At 46.2% G+C, this 24,362-nt stretch overlaps 1 protein-coding gene across 1 annotated transcript; it reads left to right on the top strand.

Moving 5' to 3' along the window:
• The first annotated feature begins 7,090 nt into the window (after positions 1 to 7,090).
• LOC147668295 (transmembrane protein 272-like) lies at positions 7,091 to 23,106 on the top strand. Its single transcript, XM_086948631.1, has 6 exons — positions 7,091 to 7,135; positions 12,326 to 12,455; positions 12,895 to 12,940; positions 15,908 to 15,970; positions 18,582 to 18,761; positions 20,883 to 23,106. Exons 2-6 carry the CDS (start codon positions 12,423 to 12,425, stop codon positions 21,101 to 21,103), a joined length of 543 nt encoding a protein of 180 aa, XP_086804757.1. The 5' UTR covers positions 7,091 to 7,135; positions 12,326 to 12,422; the 3' UTR covers positions 21,104 to 23,106.
• Positions 23,107 to 24,362: the final 1,256 nt, after the last annotated feature.

Below are 24,362 nucleotides of genomic sequence, written 5' to 3' on the forward strand. Positions count from 1 at the left end.
GGGCATACCAGCCGAGACGCGCCTCCCGCCCAAAATGGCTTCCCGGGGGGATCGAGGCACTCTGCCATACGTTCGGGGGGACCGAGTGGTCGCCCCTTTCCATATGGCTGAGATACCCGCCACCCCCTCTCAACACAATCCCCAAAGGAGGGAAACCGGAAACAGTTCTTGAAGTTTTTGGAAGTGGGAGGGAGTGACCCTCCCGGCCGTATTTATTAAAACAAAAAATTAAAACATTTAAACATTAATGTACAATTTCATACCACATTGCGATGTTTGGCTAACCTTAACAGATTCTCTAATACAGAGGTTCTCCTAGCCGATCTAACATCCTACAAAACATTTACTTGAAATATTGAAATTGTACATCCTAACGTTTAAGGGCCAACGGCAAGGTCGTAACCGGTGTCAAGATCCCTAACCAGACATACCCCCCCCACTTGGGAGGGGCGACAGCACTGAGGCGTACTCAAGTGCAACTACTACCAATTTCCCTTGACTTGACGGGGGCACTTATCAACTCGACGCCAGTTAAAGGTCGTTCGAAGACTCGTGTGAGGTATCTAGAAGGTATCGTAGACCTCCCCCCAACCCCACACAACTTACCGCATCTGCCGTCGCAGATGTCACTGGCCCCGGGAAATTCCCCAGGAGGGGGCTGTAACCCCTCCTACACAGGAAGGGGCCTTGACCGCCTTTCCTCTTCTTTCGGCGACCCATCCTTAGAAGGGACCGCCTCCCCGTTGAGGGGCCAAAGGCCACCTCCCCCGAGCGCTCCCATCCGTGTTGGGTGACGCCCACTCATAGGGATCTTCCAATTAGTGCTCACCGATCATGACCTTACCGCCACAGGCCGGATAGTTGACCGGCTATCCGGACCCCCCACAAAACTCCTACCTAAAGGTCATGTTTCAACGATTTTAACCATGCTAAGAAGTCTCCTAAGAGTAACTCATTCCCCACCCAAGACAAATGCACACCATCCCCCGAATACATACTGTCATCATTAATGCAGCTATGAGAAATAGAATGCAGTGTCCTGGAACGGAACAACCTACTCACTTTATTGTTAAGCTTTCTAACAGAATGGTTCAAAGCAGGAATAGAGATAGCCCCCCGCCACACCTTCCGTGGAATCAAATGGGACCATGCAATCGTGCACCCCGGAACTCTCCTCGCCAACCAACTTACAGTGGAAAGCATTGCCTCCAGGAGTAGTCGTCTACCGATGGTGACCAAATCATTGCCCCCAACATGCACTATAACTATAGACGGCGGTGACCTTGTCCGCCCTAACAAACCCTCGAAAAATGTTTGAAACTGGTCAATACAGAGACCGCCCCTTCCGTAGAAGGACATCCTGTACCCGTATTCCCCAGCTACGTGAATCATGTCACCTGCTTTGAATACGTCTGCGGCACGCCTCACGTATGAGTGGCCCACGACCCACACCTCCTTTTTCACAGCCGGTGATGTCTGACCGCTGGCCCGGTGTAGGGTCGACTGCATAGTCCGCCCCGCCTCGTAGGCTTGCGTAACTGAAAAACCAAACAAAAACAAGAAGCGTGAGTACATTATTACAGCTTCACAACATGTGCAACCGCACGTATCTTTTATAACAATTGGAGGACCAACGCCCCACTCGTTTCACTTGCTCAACATTCAGACCCCTGGCTGTAGCTTCCGTAGCAGCCCCTATCCGAAAGGAATGGGTCCCAAATTCGCCCGGGTTCAAGCCCGCAGCGGCAATTGACATCGCAAGCACCCGCTGAAACTGAAATTTCGTCAGTGGGGTGGCGTCAGCGTGTCTTAACAAAGTCCCCCCCCATGATGCCACCCTTCGTGCTAGGTAATCCTCTAAACACTTTACCGGACATATGGAGGACCCAGGAATCCTGCGTATGATGACGCAGTCACCCATCCCATCTTGATCAGTCTTGGACTTTACAAAGGAGACAGTCATTGTTTCTCCCCTGATCTGAACGTGTTCCTGGCACAAACCCCCCGCCACATCCAGTTTGTTCCTTGCAACTAATTCGCTTACCCGCATTGCTCCGTGAAATGCTAGCGTAAAAGCGGCTCGGAACAGCACCGCCTCAAACTGAGATGAACATGTGGCCGGGAGTGTGGCCAACAACTGGGACAATCTATCCAAACCTATCGGGCGCCTTTCATCTACTCTGCGACCCTCAAGGCGTTGCCACCCACGCAGCGCTTTCTGTACGACGAAAGACGCTGTTGGGTCCTGGATAGCGTGTGTTCTGGCAACAAAGGAAATGGCAGCACGATGCCTCTGGGCCGTAGCCACCGATTTCCCAGCCCTACGTAAGGACATCAGGAAATTCACTACCCATTCCTTGTGACCCCAAAGTCGCTCTCTATCACTCCCCAAAAAGGCTAAATAGGCCCGAAACGCCCCTTCGTATGCCTTCCTCGTCCTTGGTGCTAGACTCTCTCCCACGAGGTGACGAAGTTCGGGGCACCGAGAGACCAGAGAGCTTCGGGAAAGGGTGCCGGCTCTGGGTCCGCTGAGGGGAGGAAACCCGAAAAAGCCTGCATTTGAAAACGAGACAGTGCGTCAGCCGCCTGATTCATCACCCCTGGGACATGTTTTGCTCTGAATAGCACGTTCAATTGCATACATAGTAAAACAATTTCCTTAAGCAGTCTTAAAATTAGTTTACAACGTGCTGCCTGACTATTGATGCACTCAACCACGGTCATATTGTCAGACCAAAATATGACAGAGTGATCTTTGAACCCATCGGGCCATGTTCTCAAGGCCACCAAGATGGGAAACAGTTCCAGGAAAGCAATATTACTCGTCAGACCATTCTCATGCCACCATGTCGGCCATCTTTGTGCCGACCATTTCGTGCCGAAGATGGCGCCAAAACCTATGCTTCCTGCTGAATCTGTCCACAACCCCAGCTCTTCAGAAGACACGGCTGGTTCGTTCCAGACGATTCTACCATTGAAGTCCGCCAGAAATGCTAACCAAATACGCATGTCCTGGCGGACCTCGGCCGATAGTCTCGTGCGATGATGGCACTCTTTAAGGCCGACCATCGCTTGGGCAATTGAACGGGAAAAGGGGCGGGCCATTGGTATTACCCTCAGGGCAAAATTCAACTGTCCCACCAACTGCTGTAATTGTTGCAGCGTAACTTTTGATGCATTTATACACACTTGCAGCGCAGCCCTGAACTTCAACACTTTCTCAGCTGGCAAACGGAAACACCCTTCAATGGAGTCCAACTCGATCCCCAGAAACTCGAGGCAAGTCGTAGGACCCACTGTTTTACCCGGCGCCAATGGCACACCAAACTGTTTCATTAACACACAAAATTCGGCCAAGGCCCGGCCACATTCAAGATCCCCGGCTGCCCCAAGAAACAGAAAATCATCAAGGTAGTGCATTACATCTTGGAAACCTGTTTTCTTTGTGAAGACCCATTGTAGAAAACTACTGAATTTCTCGAAATAAGCACAGGATATAGAGCACCCCATTGGCATACACCTATCCATGTAATAACAACCCTGAAACATGAATCCTAGGAGACGCTGGTCGTCTGGGTGTACCGGGAGCAATCGGAACGCTGACTCGATATCTGACTTCGCCATCAGCGCCCCGGGCCCCAGGCGATTTAAAATGGCTACGGCCTCATCGAAGGATGCGTACCGCACCGAACACACTTCTGGATCGATTGCATCATTTACGGAAAGACCTCGTGGAGCTGATAAATTATGAATCAGTCGGAACTCACCGGGGTCTTTCTTGGGGACTACCCCTAAAGGGGAACAAACAAAATTCTGGACCGGGGGTACACTAAACGGGCCGGCGACCCGACCTCGAGTCACCTCTTTCCGGATCTTATCCTGTACTACGGTCGTATGCTGCAGGACGGAAAGTTGATTTTTACACTTTTCCACACCCTGAAAGTCCCCTACCGGGATGCGGAAACCATACGAAAAACCGTTCCGCAGCACCCCAGCAGAAGTACGATCCGGGTATTCACTGAGCCAGGGAATCATCGCCAGGGTATCAATTGGGGTAGGTAAAGGCGCCCCTCGGACTATATTAGACCTGTTTGGCACCTCCTCTCCCCCCATTATCACCCGTTCTGGCTCTGCACGAGGACTCAGGATGGGACGACCCACAACCACTACATTCATGTTTGAACTTACACGATCCCTGGGGTCTAGTACATTTACCTCTGTTGTAATTAAAGCAGAAACCCCTTTTCCCGGTATTGCCGGCAGGTTTCGAGTAATCGTCGGCACCCGTACCTGATCGAAAGGGCGTCCCCGCATATTGCCGGGAGGATTCGCCAACATTACTTCCCACCAACGGCATTTTCAACATTCCCGACTCCTTCATTTTATCCCAAGTCAAGGAATCATAACAATCCCAGGTTAAACTTTTATTATGCTCTTTTTCCTTCCTGAACAGATTATCGTAACAGAACCAATGATTACCCTGGTGCGATGTCGAGTACCCCATGATTCGTGATTGATAGATTGGGAACTCGGGAAGCAACTCAGGTCTACGTTCCCCCAAGATTGATGTAAAGATTCCCCAAGCATTGCCCCAATTGCCGATATTCTCATTCACTTTAAAGGCGGCCATTTTTGCGCGCCAAACACTCGGATGCATGAGATCCTTCTGACTCTTTACATGCTCTACCTCATAATGATCAACAAGCAGTGAGAAAATGTTCACATACTCCCCCGCCCAAATCTTTTCCTTAATTGCCAAAGGAACATGTTGCCCCAACTTTTCTCTCCGAGAGGGTGTTGACTCATCCCTTGCGATCGGCAATGGCCGCTTACCTGCACCTGACGCTGCCTCTGTGGTCGCAATCGTCCCTGGTGTCTTGTCCCCTACTGCAGCCGGCACGGGCACCTTGGCTGCTTCCCGTTTCTCACGCAATTGCTTTATCAGCGCCTGCGCCTCGACAGCCGTGGCGCCCTCGTTACCTTTTCCCAACCACGCTGCCAATTGTGCTGCCAGCTCGGGCGGCATATCGTCCTCGGACACGGGGGTGACCACAACGGGAATTGGATTCCCCTCCTCCGGCACGGGAGTTGGAGCCTCGAGCGGGGCACTGGGACCCGGGATGTCTTCACCCGCTGCCCCCCTTCTGGGCCTCTTGTTTTTCCCTCCCGGAGCTGCTCCCGCCAAAGGACGATTTGGACCCCCTTCCTCATTCTTGTCCACCCGCTTCTTTAGCTCGGACATCTCCTTCATGAGAACACGCAGCATCTGGTCAGTAGTCATGCGCTTTCCCATCTTCTTCGGCATTCTCCAACAAAGTAACTGTAAAACAAACAAGAACGATTAAAACGCTCAAAATTGGCTCTTCGTTCCGTCTCAAGCTCACGTGCAGCGAGGAGGTGCAGCTTCAGAGCACAGGAACAAGAGGATGTCTTCTGGTCTTGCGTCCCTTTTTATCCATCTTCAGGGCGGGCGTAAACCCGCCCCTGCCTGCCCCGAGGGCGTGGCCGGCCGCGTCAGTGTCTAGGCCAGCCCACTCTAGGGCGGGAAAAAGCGCGCCCCGGCTACGCCGCTTCGGGCATACCAGCCGAGACGCGCCTCCCGCCCAAAATGGCTTCCCGGGGAGATCGAGGCACTCTGCCATACGTTCGGGGGGACCGAGTGGTCGCCCCTTTCCATTCTTGCAAGTTGCATAAATTGTGCAGAGTGAAACCCCAGGTTGCACACCCTCTGACATCTGATATTACTGAAGTGGAGACAAGAATTCTCACAGTAATACTGACCACGAGAAAGTCTATAGGGTAGCGCCCATTCATGCCTTGGAAATAAGAGTGCTCTCTGATTTACGGAGCCGTACCCCAAGAAAATGAGGGAATTCCCTTTGCACATGCGCATACTCCTAGTAAGGCAGCATTCAAATGTGCAAGGAGGACCGGAGGAGAAAAACTAGACACCGATCACACATACATTGCCAGCATCCTGGTGTGACTGTGGGGTGACCTTAACCCCTTCCCTGCTGATGACGGAATCGCTCCGTCATCCGCCGCGGTGGCGCTGTGCTGACGGGGCCATGACGGAACCGCTCCGTCATAAGCACAGCGCAACAAACGCTGGTGACGGAGCGGTTCCATCACCAGCATGCGCCCGCCGCATTTCCGCCCTGCCCCCTTAGCACTGCGGTGGAATAGCCGCCGCAGTGAAGGGGTTAAAGACCCTCCCCTCACATGGATGCAGTCACATCCGATGGCTGGCCACAGGGGCACTGAGTCTGTGAGTACTTTTTAGACTGTGCACACAGTACACATGCATAGGCACCTACAGCTTTAGTCTGTGAGGGAGCTTGAGGGCCTCCAGAGGGTGGGAACCCTAAGTTGCTCCTAAAACATTAGGACTTGGGTAAATATGGCGCTCTACTGTATGATCTCCCACATCCCCACTTTCAAAGGAGGCGATGCATTCGGAGGGACACTCTTCTCTCTATGGTGTCATTGACGACCACCATAACAGAGTAGGCACTCCATGACAGTATCAGAGTTAGTGGCGATACCACCTCTTGTCTGAACCAAGGACATTGTAGGTTTTAAATGGGAATTACAGTCTCCAGCGCACTATGGTGTAACAAATGGCATTAAATGGGCACCTCAGAAGGAAGAAAACATATCCCCAATATCGACAAGAATATAGAACCCTTGATCACCCTGCTTCTTTGCTAAAAGCCTTCATTTCGCAGCTGGTTCTATGTCACTCTCAAAGTGTCTACCAGAAAGTACAGAATTCGAATGTAGCCCTTGCTTGGAAGTACGAATGTGCTGCTCGAGTTTCACGTGTCGGTGGGTGATGTATTTAAGAATCCATTGTTTCTAGGATTTTTTTGTACCTAATCAATTTGCGGAATTTGTCCTGGTCGGGCTGATAGCATGAACGTGACTTTCCTGTTTAACATTCCTGATTCAGTATCCCGCATGTTTCATTGTTTTGTTTCAGGTGATGAATATTCATGAGCTTTCGTGTGGGGTGTGTGCCGTTAATTACATATTGGGCAATGTGGCAGCGGTGCTATAAAACCTCTTTCGAGGCACACACATTTACCAGCACTGAAAGAGCCCGGCACCTTCTCTGCCAACAATCCTCAGGAAGGTAAGTGCTTGGTTGTTCCCTCTTGGTCTGCGGAGGGTAGGGTTGCTGCCATGTTGGGATTTGAAGCTGCTGTAAGATGGCGACTGTTTTTAGTTTTCAACAAACTACATTTGGAATGTGCACTATTATTGTGTTGAAAATCTGATGAGACGATAATTGCGTGCTTAATTTCTATTTCCAAAAAGAAGAATTTTCCTGAGAGTGTGAGTAAAACGACCTTCATCTTATTGATCTGTAATATTTATAGATGCATGTGCTATTTAAAAGTGTTTTGGGGATATTTCTGTGAATCTGTATTCCAAGGTTTTTTGAACCCGGTGAAAGTAGTTCCTATCTATCTCTCGGGTAGGATTAGTTCAGAGTTAGAAGAAGTGTTTCTAGAAAAGTGACCAGTGAACTATATACTCAGTGTCCCTAAAGATATGCAGAGGAATCTAAGAAAATCGGTAGGTTCTCAGTGTAACCCAGTGTCTCAAACCTAAAGCAGAAGTCTATAGACAGTTATTTCCCACGGTTTAAGGTGGTTTGTATTCTAACTGAGTCAATCATTTCATTTCATTTTGGTACTTTATTTCGGTCAGAGACCATAAAAGTAACAATTCATCAGTGCAAGTACAAATACATCATACCATAAAAGGATAAAAACAATTCAGGATGTGTTACATACTCAGTAATAGCACTAGATTGAAAAAAAAACAATAAACCCAAACAGCACAATGTTATACTTTGATATCTATAGAGTAAAAACTATTCATTTAAAATGGATGAATTACGTACTCAAAAATAGCACAAGTTAAGTAATACAATAAAACCGTGCCATACATCAAAGTACATTTGTGTCTGACCAGTCAGAGGCCTAGGTGGGTTGAAGTAGAGACAGAGAAGGATTCTGCTCCGAATGTGCCAAATTCTCTCGAGATACTTGCCTTAAGAGAAACTTTAACAAAGGACGCATCTACTCTACAGATTCTCCAGGCTATCTTATACTGGCGGGCTCCTAGATAGCGACGTAGGGGACCTATCAGCTTTTCCACTGTTTGTAGTAAGAAAGAACAAAATAAGGATGAGATGACAGACATAAACATGGGTAGATGGAAAGAAAGAGGAAAGAGCTGGTGGTCAAAGGAAGGTTGCAAGAATGGAAGTAAATGTCGAAAGATATAATGAAGAAAAGGTGAAAAGTAGGATGGAAGGGTGAAAGACTGAATGGATCGACCTTTGAGGATGGAAGGGTGAAACACTGAATGAGCGGCCTTTGACCCTGCTTGCAGGCAGGTCGCCCCCACACCGCTGCTCGTCACCTGACTGCCTGGTTCCTGCCTCCTTGCTACCTCCTTGGTTCCTGGTTTATTTTTTTCCCTTCCCCTCTGCCCTGTGCACCAGTTCCCCCCGCCGCTCCCGACTCGGCACGTTCCTGGCGCTGCTTCCCCATGGCCCCACCCCTCTGCACACCCATTCGCCTCCCCGCTCCCGCCTCCCAGCTGCTCCTCCCTCCCAAGCCACCTCATTTGCAGGCCGAAAAGCCCATCTGAGCCCATCCGCGCATGGACCGTGCCCAGAGCCAGAACCCCGCGAACGCCACGACACCAGAATCCACTACGACGCCAGCACCCTCCACGCACTCAACGCCGGCTGAAACCACACCTGCTTCCAGGCCACCCCCAAACTGACCCATGGACCCTTCTCCTGCCACACCTGCAGCTTCACCTGCGACAGAACCACCAAACCTCCAAGGACTGGACCCGACCACCTCCGCTTCATACTCAACACCCGCTCCGCGCGCAAACACGCCGTCGAGCTCTTGGATCTGCTCGACAACTCCGCCCCAGACGTGGCCTTCCTGACCGAGACCTGGTGGAACGACTTCTCGGCGCCCGACATCGCTATAGCCATCCCGCAGGGATCCACGAGTCCACCCTCAAGGTCGCCACCCACGCAGACGACACCCTCGACACCGCCGAACACCTGCACTTCCGGATTCACACCGACCCCAACACCACCCTCAGAGGAACACTCATCTACAGACCCCCCCGGACCCCGGGCTCAGTTCAGCGACTCCCTCGCCGACCTCGCCAGCACCCACGCACTCGCCTCCACAGACTACGTCCTCGTCGGGGACCTGAACTTCCACCTCGAGAACAACAACAACGCCAACTCCGCCACCCTGATCAACAACCTCACCAACCTTGGTCTCATCACCGCAACCACCCATGCTGCTGGCCACACGCTGGATCTCGTCTTCTCCACAGGCTCCCACGTCGCTTTCAAGCACACCACCGAACTCCACTGGACCGACCACCGCTGCATCCATTTCACCTGCAAGAAACCATCCACGCACCACTGCACCCAACAGCTGCCTTGCCGCTGCTGGAGCAGTCACCGAAGACCAGCTGATCACCTCTGTCACCAAGAACCCACCCACCGACCCCACCAACCCAGACGCCGCAACCTGAAACCTCAGACAGTGGATCGACGACTGCGCCAACACCCTCGCCCGCTCAAGAAACCCTCCAACAGCCACACCAACAAGAGAGCCACCTGGTTCACTGACGCGCTCCAGACCTCGAAACGTGCATGCTGGAAACTGGAGAAGACATGGCTCCACGATGCACACCGGACAACCACGCAGCCCACAAAGCCAACACCCGCAGACACCACCACCTCATCAGATTAGGCAAGAGATCCTCCTTCAAAGACAGCTTGAATAACAGCGCACACAACAGCAAAGAGCTCTTCAGCCTCGTTAAGGAACTCTCCAACCCCAGCACCAACGCCAACGACATCCCACCCTCACAAGAACTGTGCGAATCACTAGCCATCTTCTTCCACCGCAAGATCGCTGACATACACGACAACTTCAACACCACGACCGCCCTGACTATGCCAGACTCCACCTCACCTGTGAACACCACCAGCACCAACCACCTGACCTCTTGGTACAACGTCAACAATGACGAGACACGCAAGGTCATGAACTTCTTACACTCAGGATCTCCGTCTGACCCGTGCCCACACCACGTATTCAACAAAGCAGACGCAGCCATAACACCCCAACTAAGGAAGGTGATGATCATCTCCTTCGAAACAACGACATTCCCTGAAAGCTGGAAGCACGCCAAAATAAATGCCCTCTTCCAGAAGCCCAAAGCGGACCCCAAGGACCTCAAGAACTTCCGGCCCATCTCCCTGCTCCCGTTCCCCGCAAAGGTCATCGAGAAAATCGTCAACATACAACTGGCCGCCCACCTGGAAGACAACAACATCTTGGACCCCTCCCAGTCCGGATTCAGATGAAACCACAGCACCGAGTCTGCCCTCATTGCCGCCACAGAAGACATCAGGCGCCAACTAGAAACATCAGCCCTCATCCTCCTGGACCTGTCAGCCACCTTGGACATGGTCTGCCATCGCACTCTAAAGACACGCCTCCTAGAAGCCGGAATCCACGAGAAGGCTCTTGACTCGACCACTTCCTTCCTCTCCGGCAGAACTCAGAGCGTCCTCCTCCCACCCTTCTGATCCGAAGACACCTACATCATCTGCAGCGTCCCCCAGGGCTCATCCCTCAGTCCGACGCTGTTCAATGTCTACATGGCCCCCCTCGCGCAAGTGGCCCGCCATCATGACCTCAACATCATCTCCTACGCCGACGACACCCAGCTCATCCTCTCCCTCACCAAGGACCCACACACCGCCAAAACCAAGCTTCACGAGGGAATGAAGGCTGTCGCCTACTGGATGAGGAGCAGCCGTCTGAAGCTGAACTCGGACAAGATGGAGGTCCTCATCCTCTAACCCACCCCCTCAGCCTGGGACGACTCCTTGTGGCCGACCACACTGGGAGCAGCACCAACACCAACCGACCATGCACACAATCTAGGATTCATCCTCGACTACTACCTCTCCATGTCTAGGCAGGTCAACGTCGTCTCCTCCTCCTGCTACAACACCCTCCACATGCTCCGCAGGATCTACAAGTGGATCTCGACCAAAACAAGAAGAATGGTGACACAGGCCCTCGTCAGCAGCGGACTGGACTACGGCAACGCACTCTACGCAGGAATCCCAGCCAAACACCTACGAAGATTACAACGTATCCAAAACACCTCCGCCCGACTGACCATCAACGTCCCAGCCACATCACCCCCCACCTGAGAGACGTACACTGGCACCCCGTCGACAAGAGGATCCCCTTCTGCTCCTCACCCACAAAGCACTCCACAGCGCCGGACCAGCCTACCTGAACAGCAGACTCAGCTTCCACAACCCCACCCGCCAGCTCCGCTCCGCCAGCCTCGCCCTGGCTGCTGTCCCCCGCATCCAACGAACAACCTTCGGTGGCAGATCCTTCTACTACCTCGCCGCCAAGGCGTGGAACACCCTCCCTACCCACATACGGCAGACCCAAGACCTACTCGCCTTCAGAAGACTTCTCAAGACCTAGCTCTTCGAGCAGTAGCAGCACCCCCCCACTCCCTCAGCGCCTTGGGAACCCCACGGGTAAGTAGCGCGCTTTACAAGTACTTTGATTGATTGACTGATTGATTGATTGATTGATTGATTGATTGATCGATCGAAGCATGAAAGAGTGGGAAGATGGAAGAGCACAAGGATAGATGGAAGAGTGAAATGGTCAACAGATAAAAGGGTGAACAGCGGGAAGGATAAAGACTGGGCAGATGGGAAAGATTGTAAGGATCGATAGGAAAGGAAGGAAGGATGGATGAATTGTTGAATTAATATTTAAATGGGTAAAGCATAAATGTATGAATTGATGGAAGGAGGATGAGAAGCTAAACAACATTCACTGAAGGGAATGTTTGCTCACTTGGCATGCTGGGTGTGATCAGATTTACGGTTAAAGTGGAGGTATTTTCATTTTCTACCTCCACCCTGGAACCTACCTCCGCAATATTTTGGTAGTTGATAGTTCTTTGGTCGATATTCTGACATACAAGTCAAAGGAAAAGTGAGCAAGAAAGGTAAAGCAAGCTACTGAGTGAAAGAAAGAGGCAGAATGCAGCATAAAACAGGGAAAGAAGCACTGACAACAAAGAAAGAGAGTTCAAGGCACTCAGGAGTGAGATGGCAAGGGAGACCAAAAGGAAGAAAGAGTGGAGTTGAGCTAAACTGCCAAGCAAAGTTGTGCATTTGGGATTATCAAACTAATTAATCCTAACTTTTCTGCAGGTCGGCCAACAAGAAAAACAGTCAATCATTGGCTCATAAGGACATCCTTGGTGTGCCGTGGGACTGAATCCGAAGAAAGCCGACAAACAACAGAGTCATGGCCCAAGACGGAGTGCATCAGGACTGCCAGGTAAATAGACAGATGTAAAAAAAAAACATCAAAAAGTATCAATATGGAATCAATAAGGGCTTCTAGTATACTTGAAAGTAAAGATTGGAAGTGTGGTTCTCTTTCACATCCACAACATTCTTTCTTGGCTGTGCAAGGGCAGATGCGATGCTCACAAATGCCACTATGAAATACAAAGAGGACGTGTGGTACAGCATGAGCACACACAGATATCTCAGTTGCAAATTCATCTCGTTCTTTACTGTTATTTTTAACTAGCATTTGTATAGCGCACCCTTATTGAGGCTTCGTAGCGCATTTCAGTAGTGGCTCTTCATGGTTAAAGGCAGCATGAAGGCACGCCTATCACAGCTCCCTGCTAGTAAAAAGCAGACCCAAAGCTGCTCAAGGCCAAGCTTGATCCCAGTTCTAATGCAATCACTGCCTTATGTTTGCACAGGATACATCAGTCAAGAGTTGCTGTTGCTGTGCCGCTCAGTGTTTCAGTGAGTATTTGGTTAATTTGCTGCATTTCAATTAACTAAGGTTATCATTTCATTTTGGGGCTTTCTTGGTGTTGGACATTTCTTGGTGTTTGATGGTTGAGTTCCTCTGGAAATGGAAATCCTTCTATTCGGAAAAATAAGTTTCCTGTCACTGCTTTTCTCACAAATGCACATGAATTAGTGTCACCTTCATGCGTAGTCACTGCTGAGCTTTTCCATGAATGGATCAGTGATGGAGTCTCCACCCTCCATTCATGCCTTGACATACCATGCGGCACAAACATCTTCACAGATGACCGGCCATTGCAGTCTCCAGGTCCCTGTGGTTTTGGGGACATGGAGCAGTATTACACAGAGTGCCTCAGGGGTGCAAAGGGCATGTGCGCCCGCTTGGTGCACCCGGGACACTTTGGTATTACAGAAGGGGCATCAGATGCTTCTGCGGCCCATTATGTATCACAGATAGCTCTGGCGCACATCGAACACCAGTGCTATCATCAGAGGGTGTTTCCTCATGTGTACGGAGGCGTGAATCCATGCAAATGAGGGAATCACTTTGCCTCTGTGCCTGCACCCTATTTTTGACGCAGACAAGAGGCAAAAATGACTTTCGGAGTCGCCTGCTAGGCAGCCTTTTAGAGGGGAGCAAGGGGGTCCCATGGACCTCACTGACATCCCCTTGTAGGCGGGTGCAGTCACTCACTGCACCAACCTGCAAGGGGATCTCTCACCCCTCTTGAAAGTGCAAGCGGGTGCCACCTGCAAAGTGAAACACGGAGCGGCTTGGAAGCAGCTGTGTTTTACTTCTCTTGGATGCGCTGCCCCCAAGGCAGCACTAGTTCACGGCTGCCCAGGGGGCAGAGCATTCATGGTAATATTGCCCACTTTCCCTGTTTGCGCATGGCGCATCTTTTTAACACCTTGGATGCTGCCCCGATTTCCCCTCCCGTGCTGAACATTCCTTAACTGGGTGTGGTCGTGACGGAACCATTCCGTCATCAGCACAGCTCAATCGTGACTGATGACGGAATGGTTCCATCACAAGCATCGAAGGGGTTAAAGGTGCACCATTCTAAAAAGAGGGAAAGCCACCATATTTGTTATACAGGCCCAGATTTACTATGGGCTGAATTGCAAGGAATTGATGGAACACACCGAACGCCTTGTTACCGTACCTTCGTTTTCGACTTCGTTTTCTATATATTACTCTTGAGCACAAAATGAACATTCAGTAGGATTGCAGAATCCTGTCCTATTAACATCAATGGGGCAGGTTTCTGTCTGTGAATGGTGCAGAATGGTAGGAATGAAAGAGTGCAAGAGGCAGAGGACCTCATCCCTGTCTTTACTTTCTTAAAAAACATTTTATTTTATCAATCCACTTCCTGCGCTAAAAAGGAGCAGGAGCTGCAATCAAAACATAGAGTATGCTTTTGGCAAATGCCTGGCTGGGTGCATGCAGCAGTACCTTGGAACTCTGGCAGCTCCTCATTCCCAATAGCCCACATTCCCAAAGTGGAATCTGTCCCTCAGACACTACTTCTTCTATGTGAATGGATACCACTGCTTTGGGTGTTAGTATTCAATCAATGATTTACAGAAGTTATTTGTTGAGGCTGGGGCCTGGAAAGAAGGTTGTTTTCAGCTGGTTAGCTAGATTTGCTTGAATAGATCACCTACTAAATGATACAAAACGTTTTTAACTTAATGCATAATGGGGGTGGGAGCCACAGATAAGCCCTGCTGTGGTCACACTGATGTATGTGGTTGTATGGATAATTGCCTTCATGGGGTGATGGTGGAGTCCAATAGTGATTTCCTAATTAGTTAGGAAAACACTATTTCTAAGGTATGAAACTTGTTGAGTTTAATTAACGATTCCTAATGGGTCATAAACGGACCCACCTCATAAATATTAATGAGATAGGCCGCACTTTGCGACCCATTAGGAATGATAGCCATCACAGGGATGGTGGCCTGCTAGGGTCCGCAGACCACCTTGTCTGTGATTGCTTTTGATTAATTCAACACTTTTTTCTTTGAAATGCAGCCATTTAACTTCATGAAAAATGGAATGTTTCAAAAGAAAAAAATGAAACACTTAAAATTCATTTTTTTTAAAGTACGCAGTGGTCTATGGGACCTATGCCGGCTCTTAAAAAAATATTTGTGTCACGTTCACAAAGGGAAAGTGGTCCCATAGTATCCATTCAAATTTTGAATAGGCTGCTACCAACTTTGAATTGGAGGTACAATATTTATGTTTTGTGAACGAAATTTTGTCCCAAAACATTATTACATACCACTGTGAATCGCTATTTGGAAGGGATGCCCTAAACACTCCCCTTCCACATACTGAATCGCAAACCAATTTTGCGATTCAGTAACAACATAGAAGAGAGATCTGGGGTTTCCTTTGATATATTCTTAGAACAAACGGCACATATTGAGTCGGATGTCTAGACTTGCCTTCAAAGAGTACACAGGTAATGAAACCTAGATTGAAACGCGTACTGGCGATTTTTTTTTAATGAATTCTTAACTCACAAAGTAGAGTAACAGTATGGTATGAATTTATTTGGCAATTAGAAATTATAATTCACTGTTTAAAATAGGAAAGAGCAATAAATATGCAAAAATATGTTTGAAATGAATTAAAAACAAAAATCACTTGCTGTGTGACTTGAAACATGTTTCGCTGAGAATTACAAGAAGTAAAGAGCTGAGAATTATAAGACAGGAAGAGATGAGAATTACAGAAATAAGTGGGGTCCGGATGGCCCTTAAATCAGCTCTGTTTTTGATGCTACCATGTTGTTGGCGAGAAGGTGAGGTGGTTAGGGACTGAATGTTTATTCTGAAAGTTGTTTTTTGTTTATTTAACTTTTCTAAATAGCTTCTACCTTTAGTATCACAGATGAGCAGCAGTAGGCATTTCAGAGACTGATATGTTTTCTTCTTTTTCAGAATGGCTTCTTGGTCTAATGTCACTTGTTTGGATAGCACTGAGCATCGCTGAAATTGTCATTGGTAAGATCAAAGGATCTCATTGCCTCCTTGTACTCTTTCGTCTCCCCTCCACCCTGACATATGCATCCCTTTTTCTATCCTCTTTTCATCCCTTTTTCCAGTTCACCTCATGAGATTAGGAGATACCACCCCTCGAAAGAATATTTTATGCTGAATGGATACATACTTATAACCTGTTGGCAAGTAATGCCTTATTTGGTGTACGACATGTGATTTGGGCTCTACCTCATAAACTAGGAAATGGTCGATCTTTGTCCATCTCTTTTAAGAAAGATTTTATTAGAACTCGAGACAAACTGTTGTGACACTTTGTTTTGTGGTAGATCATTAAGTCCATTCTACACCCCACCAAGGGGTTATCTCTGGTGACTGGTCCACCCCAAACTCTCCACCAAGTAAGGCATTCTTAATTTCACCCTATAAAGGAGATATCTCTTGACTGTTGGCCATTTGCTGTGTTTTGAAACTCAATAAATCCATGTATACATGTAAAGTAGTCTCTGTTGGAAACAGGCCCAAATAACATCTCTGGATAGTTCTTTTTTAAATACCTCTTTTGGCCAAAACCCCAATGAGACTCGCCCTTCAGCACTTTTTTTTCTTTTAGAAGAACAGAACTGCAAGCACCAAAATGCACTGAGACAAATGTATGAGTAGCCAGTAGGGACTTAAATGTTTGCCCATAGCCTAAAGAGAGCTGTCATAGTGAATTAATTGAGTGTCTCTTAACAATAGTTCTCACCTCCCAAACTGTAATCCAAAGGCAAGAGGTTGAGGGAACCTCTGCCAATATTCAGGATGTGACTCATCTCAGCTCTTGAAAGTATTGCAGGTAACTCATCGGAAGGGAATCACGTTGGTTTCTGTGTTTAGATTCAACCAACCTAAGCATAGACTCTACAATTTGCATAGGATAGGATTTCATTGACATTCTTGTTATGACTCTGCTGATAAGCATGAGCTCTTCGTGTCACATTTTTGTGAGAACTCTGAGGTGTGATTGTAGGTGTTATATAATGCCTCACAACTTATAATTGAGGCAGTAGTGTGAGTCATGGATTGTCATGTGATCCTAAAACGATCCGATTAGTTATAAGAAAAGCCTTTGAAAACAATTAAAATAATAGATTGAAAGAGTTAGCTAGAACATGAAACTGAGCGGTTGGAAGAGAGAGTGAGAATGTGAGTGAGAGGAGAGAGTGAAAGACAGGGAGAGAAAGAAAGAGAAAGAGAGGGTCCAATAGAAATGATTGATTGGAAGAGGGCTAGAATGAGAGCAAAAGAATAAAGCAAAGGTGGGGATGAGGATTGGAGAAAGGGAGGAGAAAATAATTAGAAATAGAAGGTGACAAGGCACAGGTGGTCTAAAAGGAAAACCAGAGTCAAGTCAGAAGGTGTCTTAAATCATATGTTTTAAGCCAAACTGCTTTAGGCCCCCATTTCAAGTTCATTGCTAAATTCTGATCCCGTGTAAACTAAGGGATGGGGATTCTGGGTATGTTTTAAACATACCCTCACAGTTTTCCCTAATGGAATAAATTAAAGAAAATGCCTTTAGAAATGCCAAATTATGTGGAATTTTGTGTGCATACAAAACAGTGCTGAATGGAATGCTTGAATTAATATCAGGCACTGTAATCACTCAGGCTGCATCCCAATCCTTCGTTATTTTGCACACAATGCCGATTCAGTTTAGACCCAGCTACATGCAAATCAACCACAGCTCTGCTCCAATAGGAACAGTCCAGTCCGAAATGCCAAGACAGGTCCCCCCTGAACTGAAACTCAAGCAAACCAGAATTTGTTGTGCTACCATAATATTTTGCCATGTTACGTCTTCATTGCAGGATGAAAACTAGGAAGAGGTGGCATTTACCATAACTGCATTGGTAAATACCTCATCCGTGGATAATGGCATTACCAAGTGTGGTAAATGCCTTAACTGACCTAACTTGAAAGGAGGTCCATAGTCTTTCATCAACAAACCACACAACTGGAAATCCCAGCATGGTTTTGTCCAGGAATGTGCTTAGTGTCTTGGAGGTCTGAGGCCATACTGTCTGCATTATATACAGTTTATTAGAACATTGGAATGTTGGGAGCTCCATTGAAAACAATGGACTGCTCTGGGCTTATGATGACTGGTATAAGCCTGGAGCTCCAACATTCCAATGTTTCACAAATGCTTCAGGAAGCCGGAGGGGATTTCAATCCCCTCACGCTCCCAAAAGGCTTTGTTTTTTTTTGTTAGAACATTCTGCCCTCTAGTGGCAGAATGTTCTAATAGCTTTATAGCCCTTCGTAGCTGGGCTATACCGGCTATTAAAGTCCCTCACCCTTGTTAAAGGCCCTTGCCTTCGGCTCTGGCCTTTAAAGCTGGAGAGGGCCTTTAATAGCCGGTATAGCCCTCTACGGGGAGCTATAGGGCTATAATAAGACTCGTTCCTTCTATCAGGTGAGTCTGGAGTATCTGGCAATGTGTTATTTCCTGGTGGAAGATCAAACAAAATATCAGCCACCCTACTGAAGATTTCTTTGGCAATTTTTAATTGCTCTGTAATGCAACACCTAATGTAGATGTTTCACTGATCTGTTGTTTTCATACTCACAGGTTCTGTTTATCTGCAACAATGCCCAGCACAACGCTTCATCCCTATCTACCTCATCGTCAATGGCGTCACTGTCATCGTCATGTCCCTCCTATCTATTGTGGCTGGACTGAGGCCAAATAAGCTTGTCTATGGCATCCTTGCACTGTTGAGCCTCTTTTGGTTTGCTTGGCTTATCACAGGTAATACCTTTACTTATGTCGTACAGTTCTAGGGACGGGTATTATTAAACAATTGGAAGCTATCAATCACAAGATTACTAATGAAATTAGCAGTCCATTTGCATGATAATTTATAAACACAAAGTGCCATCCATAAGATGGTGGATGAAGAAATGGCTTCAAAATGAGAGCGCACAGCACAACAAGTCATTTACAAGATAGTGCATGAGCATGAACAGGTGGGTATATTGATTATCATTATCAATATACTTACAGATAAAGTGAACTGATAGGCTCCTGTTTCTGAATGGCTAGTTGTGCTATTTATTAACATCACAACATAAAATACCCACCAGGATTAAAATGTTTGGGCAAGGTAAGAAAAGTGATACATTCTATATATATGTAAAAAACTCAGATTCATTGTGTACTTTTTATTTAAGAGCACTTAAAGCAGTTGCTAAAATTGAGCTGGATGTCATTTTTTGAAGCATCGTTTAAAATATGATATATGTGTCCCAAGTCAAATTTCCAGTGGCATGTTATTCCATAAATTGATTCCAAATACCTGTATTTTCATGCTTCCAGATCTCTTATTATTTGCATTTTATTGAAGTTATTTACATAGGGTTTATGTAGACCCAGAGGCTATCGCAGTGCTTTACATGGGCAGATATTTAGTACTGACTGATGCAGCTTTAAAAAAAGGTCTGGTTAACTTACAAATTGGGTGTGGGCAGGTAAAATCCATAGAAGAAAAATCTTTGAGATCTGCATACATTTATAGGAGGTGCTGTGGATTGGCCAGGAGGGGATATTGGGTAGGGAGGGAAGTAAATGGAGAAGGTGAAGAGTTTCAGTTTTTTTCGCGGAGATAAGGGCAGTGAGTTTGGCACCTGTCTGTTTCTCGAATCTTGACACCCTCATTCAGTAAATATTCAATGGTCTATAAAGGCAGATAGGTACATATGTACTTAGGCCTTCACTGGAATGGAGGAACCCAGCATCGATCACAACTCAAACATAAGCACAAAACGTGTAGTTCCTCCGCAGGCCCTGGCGGTGGGCGAGTCAGAGTTTGAGCAAGGGGCGGAGTTCTGAGTTGTATAGAGTTTACAGCACTCACTAATTACCAGGGGCCATATAGTCCACACCGTTCATAAAAATTTGGCAAGCCAGATTTAACAGTTGAAAAGTACATTATTTATCATGAGATGCAGATTGTGGCGTGTTAAGCCAACGTGATCTACTGGGCTAGAGTGAGTTTTTTTTCTCAAAACAATTGGACTAGGTCTCTACCATACTGACTGAAGTTTCCAAGCAGCTTTTCCAGCACGGAGATGACAATTCTATTCTAAATCATAAACTGGAGTTTACCATCAGTTGTCGGCCGAGCTCTACGATAAAGGGAAAAACAAGGTATCCTACTCAAAAAGTATTTCAAACGGAGCCTTACTTTACTCACCACTGATAAAAAGCCATTTTAACATAAAAAATAACCTTAAAGTTTCAAACTTTTATAAGTGGGGTCAGAGATTGCCCCGAGTGAGTGAAAACACCTGAAGAAGGACTTCGGAGAGATTTTATTTAATCTGACACACATCTCACTTAGTACTGCTTAGGTGCAACCAGTTTTACTGTAGCCACCCCATGACTGCTTCCTGGGACTTCCTGATTGCGAATAACTTCTTCGCCAAAAAGATTACGTTATCTAAATGCATCCTGATGCTTTCTGTTATTTCCATGGTAAATATTTAAAGTGAAATGTTACACGTATATTTTGTAATATTTAATGTTACTGTCCTCTAATCCCCCCCCTCATGCGTTAGAGGTCTTTGGTCACATTTTTTCATGTAAATTGAATATACACTGTCTTCAATCTCATATTATTGAACTGTTTAACTGAAAGATTCATAGTTTTATCATTGGTATCAATGTACCTTCTGGAGATTACATCTTATGCCAGGAAAAGAGAGTTATACACATAAGTAGAGTTTTAAGTGACACAAGGTTGCTGTTGCATTCATGGATTTTGTGGAAATGTGGGTTAGTCGAAAAGGTAGGATTATTTTAAAAATGTGACGGCAAGGATCTGAGATCAGTGTTGAGGATATGATGAATCTCCGATTTTTCACTCAACAGGGAGCGTCTGGACTTTCCCGCTGTACCCCAACTACACGAACTGCAACAGAACCGTCTACCTATTTACATTCTCCATCTTGATCATCCAGTGGATCGTCCTGGCGCTGTCCCTCCCCGCGATCATTGTCAAACTTTTCTCCTCTTTCCTCGCTAGTTCTTCTTGTTCCTCTTGCTGTCTTTGTTCTCAGTGCTCCTCTTGTGTTTCCTGTGTTACTAAATGATGAACTTAAGCCCCCAAAATCCTTACATTTTGTTAGAAAACTTGCAGTTCCATGGACTATTTGCACAACGTTGACTCAAGAAAGAAATTGAATATTTTGTAAATTCACAATTGCTAATAGATGATTTTTGTTGCACTGACAATTACGGACCACCCTTCCTTCTCTCTGACACATCATCTAGATACCAGGATAATGGCCCAACCCTATTATTAGGCACATTGTGTAACAATAAGCACCACATGATAACCAAAGGTGTAGTGAATCCTGATTATGCACAGAAGTAGGACACATGTAGGGGTCAAAGGTAAAACATGACTCTGAGAGAGTGTCACTGACAAGCATGTATAGCTCCAACAGAAAACATGGCATGAACTCAGCCACGGCCCGTGCAGGTAAGAGCGCTGGGGTCGGGTGGGGGAGGAGGGGTATGTCGACAGATGAAGACAAGGGAAAATTAATTATTTATTTCATTTTCGTGGTCACCTGTCAAATCCCACCCAACCCGGCCCCACCACCCCACCACACATACCTCCATGGGCTGCGGCTGCATGACCTGTTTTTCCACTTAAGTAATTAACTGTGTTTTTTTAACATCCTAGAGACACAGAACTAATAGGTTTACTGGGTTTGCTGTTGTTCCATTTAGAGGGTATGTATTCCAGCAGTTCGGACTGCATTCTTCCTATTGAAGGAGGATTAATACTGATTTATATAAGGTTACTCCCTGTCACAAAAAAAGTAACAGGTGTTGAGATTCAAGTTATTTTACTGACTACAAAATCAGTAAACTCTTCACCAAGATTTGCACAGGAAAACATTTTTCTAGAGTAGTTTTGTTAATTGCCGGTACAGCACACAACAATGAGCATACATTTTTGTACCAGAAAACTACCATGGTAAATAATAAAAGATTACCAGCTACGGCTCACAACAAAGTTTTTTTTCATATCATTATGATGATCCTAGACAACCAACACTTTTGTAAATAGAATAAATTGTGCCACACTGTTGAAATAGTGTAAGATGGAAGTGTTTGTTGGAAAGAGAAGAAGGCTGACGTTTACTAAGGCTTTATGCCTGTGCAAGCATCTACAAAGTGGCGCATGCTATTTACTATTCAGAGCAAAAGGTATGTTCCAATGGGTAGGTGCACATTACAGATCACACAAACTGTGGCTTGAAGGTGGCATTTCTAGGGTGGATCAATGCAAGCATGCACAGGTTCTGACGTAAAGCTGGCTCTATGAAGCATAGCAAGACCAGGCTTTGCCTAGTAGAAGAAGGCTCAAGCAAGGTAACATTTGTCTTTTTTTTCAAAAAAAATAATTTCATTCCATATGGAATGCAGTGCACAACACATATCCCATGCACTGGAGCCTTCTGAGTTTATTACACATAGGAATTCGTTCTGGAATGGTAAGTCTCCAGTATAAACCCTATGCTAGACTGTGAACACTCACAAATGTACCATGATGCCAGCCCCTTTGAGATTTGTCAGCCGGAGCAACACCACTTTAAAGCCAATCTTGGTAGATTCGAAAATATTCTGGGCGCTATGCTGCGCTGGGTGAAAAATGTGTTCATCTGGGCCTGAATGTGTATTTCAAATAAGAAAGGTACAAAAATAGACCTCATTAGAAATTAATGTGTCCTTGTGTACTGTAACTGGTGCTCATGTAAAGCGCTCTGATACCTGATTCCTTCGGTTCAAGTTCGCGCTATAAAGAACTCTAAAAAAATAAAATAAAAAGTGATAAAGTACCTCTAAGGCGAATAGCTGAATGCTATAAGTTATACATTGCTCTATTTAAAACAATAGTATTTATTTTATATGAGTGATTATTTCTTGCTTCTCCTTTTAGTATATTATCATAATGTGACAACTCAAAATTAAAAACATTTGGGGGTCATGGAATCACAGGTGTCTAACGTCTTTGCGACAGGGTAGAGGTAGGAAAATGCATAACAAATAGTTGTTTCCACTACCCCACTACCTCTTACTAGAAAATGTGACTGTGAACACATTTTAAAATCATATATGAAGATATGATTATTATTTGTTGTCATTATTGTGCTTCAATAAATTAATTTCTTTGAAAACTAGTATCCTTTAAGTAATTCACACCTAGATATGAATGGGATGAACAAATACAACTGTTGCATTTTTGTCCTTAAATGCTCTTTTGTGTTCTTGGGCGTTTTACTTCCTGAGCAGAACACTTGCTAATGTATCATATATGCCATTGCGTTTTTTCAAGTCGATCATTTCTACAACCATTAATGCATATTGTTTTAGGTAAACTGACCATATAAATGTACTCTCCCCTTTTTAATATCACCATTTCATACACAACCCCACTGGCCTTCAAGTGGTGGAATTACCCAAAATGTGATCAGCTTCTTAAGAACCATGGTTAATCACATGTAAATAAGGTAGAAGCATTATTTATTACATTTACATTTGGAGTTGGAAGAATAGTTGATCTTGCAGAGTTGCATCATGCTCGACTTGTAAGCTTGATGCTGTTCTGAATAATTGTTATAGTTTGTCCATTGGTCTCAAGTGTGCCTGAGTGTAGCTGGTTTTGTCTTTGGAACCTTCTTCAGTGATTTGACCAGTGCAACAAGAAAGAGAGACATGGTTGCAATGGCAAGGAAATATACCTTGTTTGTGTGTGCACTTGTTTGAATGAGCATAGTTGATGCAGTGATGTTCTTTACAGGTTAAACAGAGAGCAGGGAAAACCCCAGGAGCGGTTGTAAGAGACCGGATGTGATGTCGGCTGCATTAGGGGATTCCACCACTCACACCCGCCAGTACAAAAGGAAAACAAATGTTGCCACAGTCCTGCAGACAACAGCAATAGAGTTAGGCCAGGACGCCCGTGTTCTTTGACTTTAATATTATTTCAGAACTCAATCCATACCTGGTACTGATGGATGTGCCAGACCTTATATAATCACGAATTAATACGCAGAATGACATCGACAACTGTATGGTGGCAGAGATTAGTCGGACCACTTGTATGCTTATGTGAGGTCTGCACAAGTTTACTCAGCAAAATAGGAAAAGTGGAACATAGCTGTACAAATAGGCAGCGTGGCCCTTTATTAACAGTGAACATCTAGTGCTAAACCCACAACTCCCAATGTTCAGGACATTTTACAGGATTTCCACATACAATCAGGAGCACAGCTTAGTCAGTGAGGTTCTGAGGGGTATGAATTGTCAAGTCTCTCCGACCTGATTGAGGGACTC

The sequence above is a fragment of the Lissotriton vulgaris genome, unplaced genomic scaffold (genome assembly GCF_964263255.1).
Source record: "Lissotriton vulgaris unplaced genomic scaffold, aLisVul1.2 SCAFFOLD_1140, whole genome shotgun sequence".
Lineage (NCBI taxonomy): Eukaryota > Metazoa > Chordata > Amphibia > Caudata > Salamandridae > Lissotriton > Lissotriton vulgaris.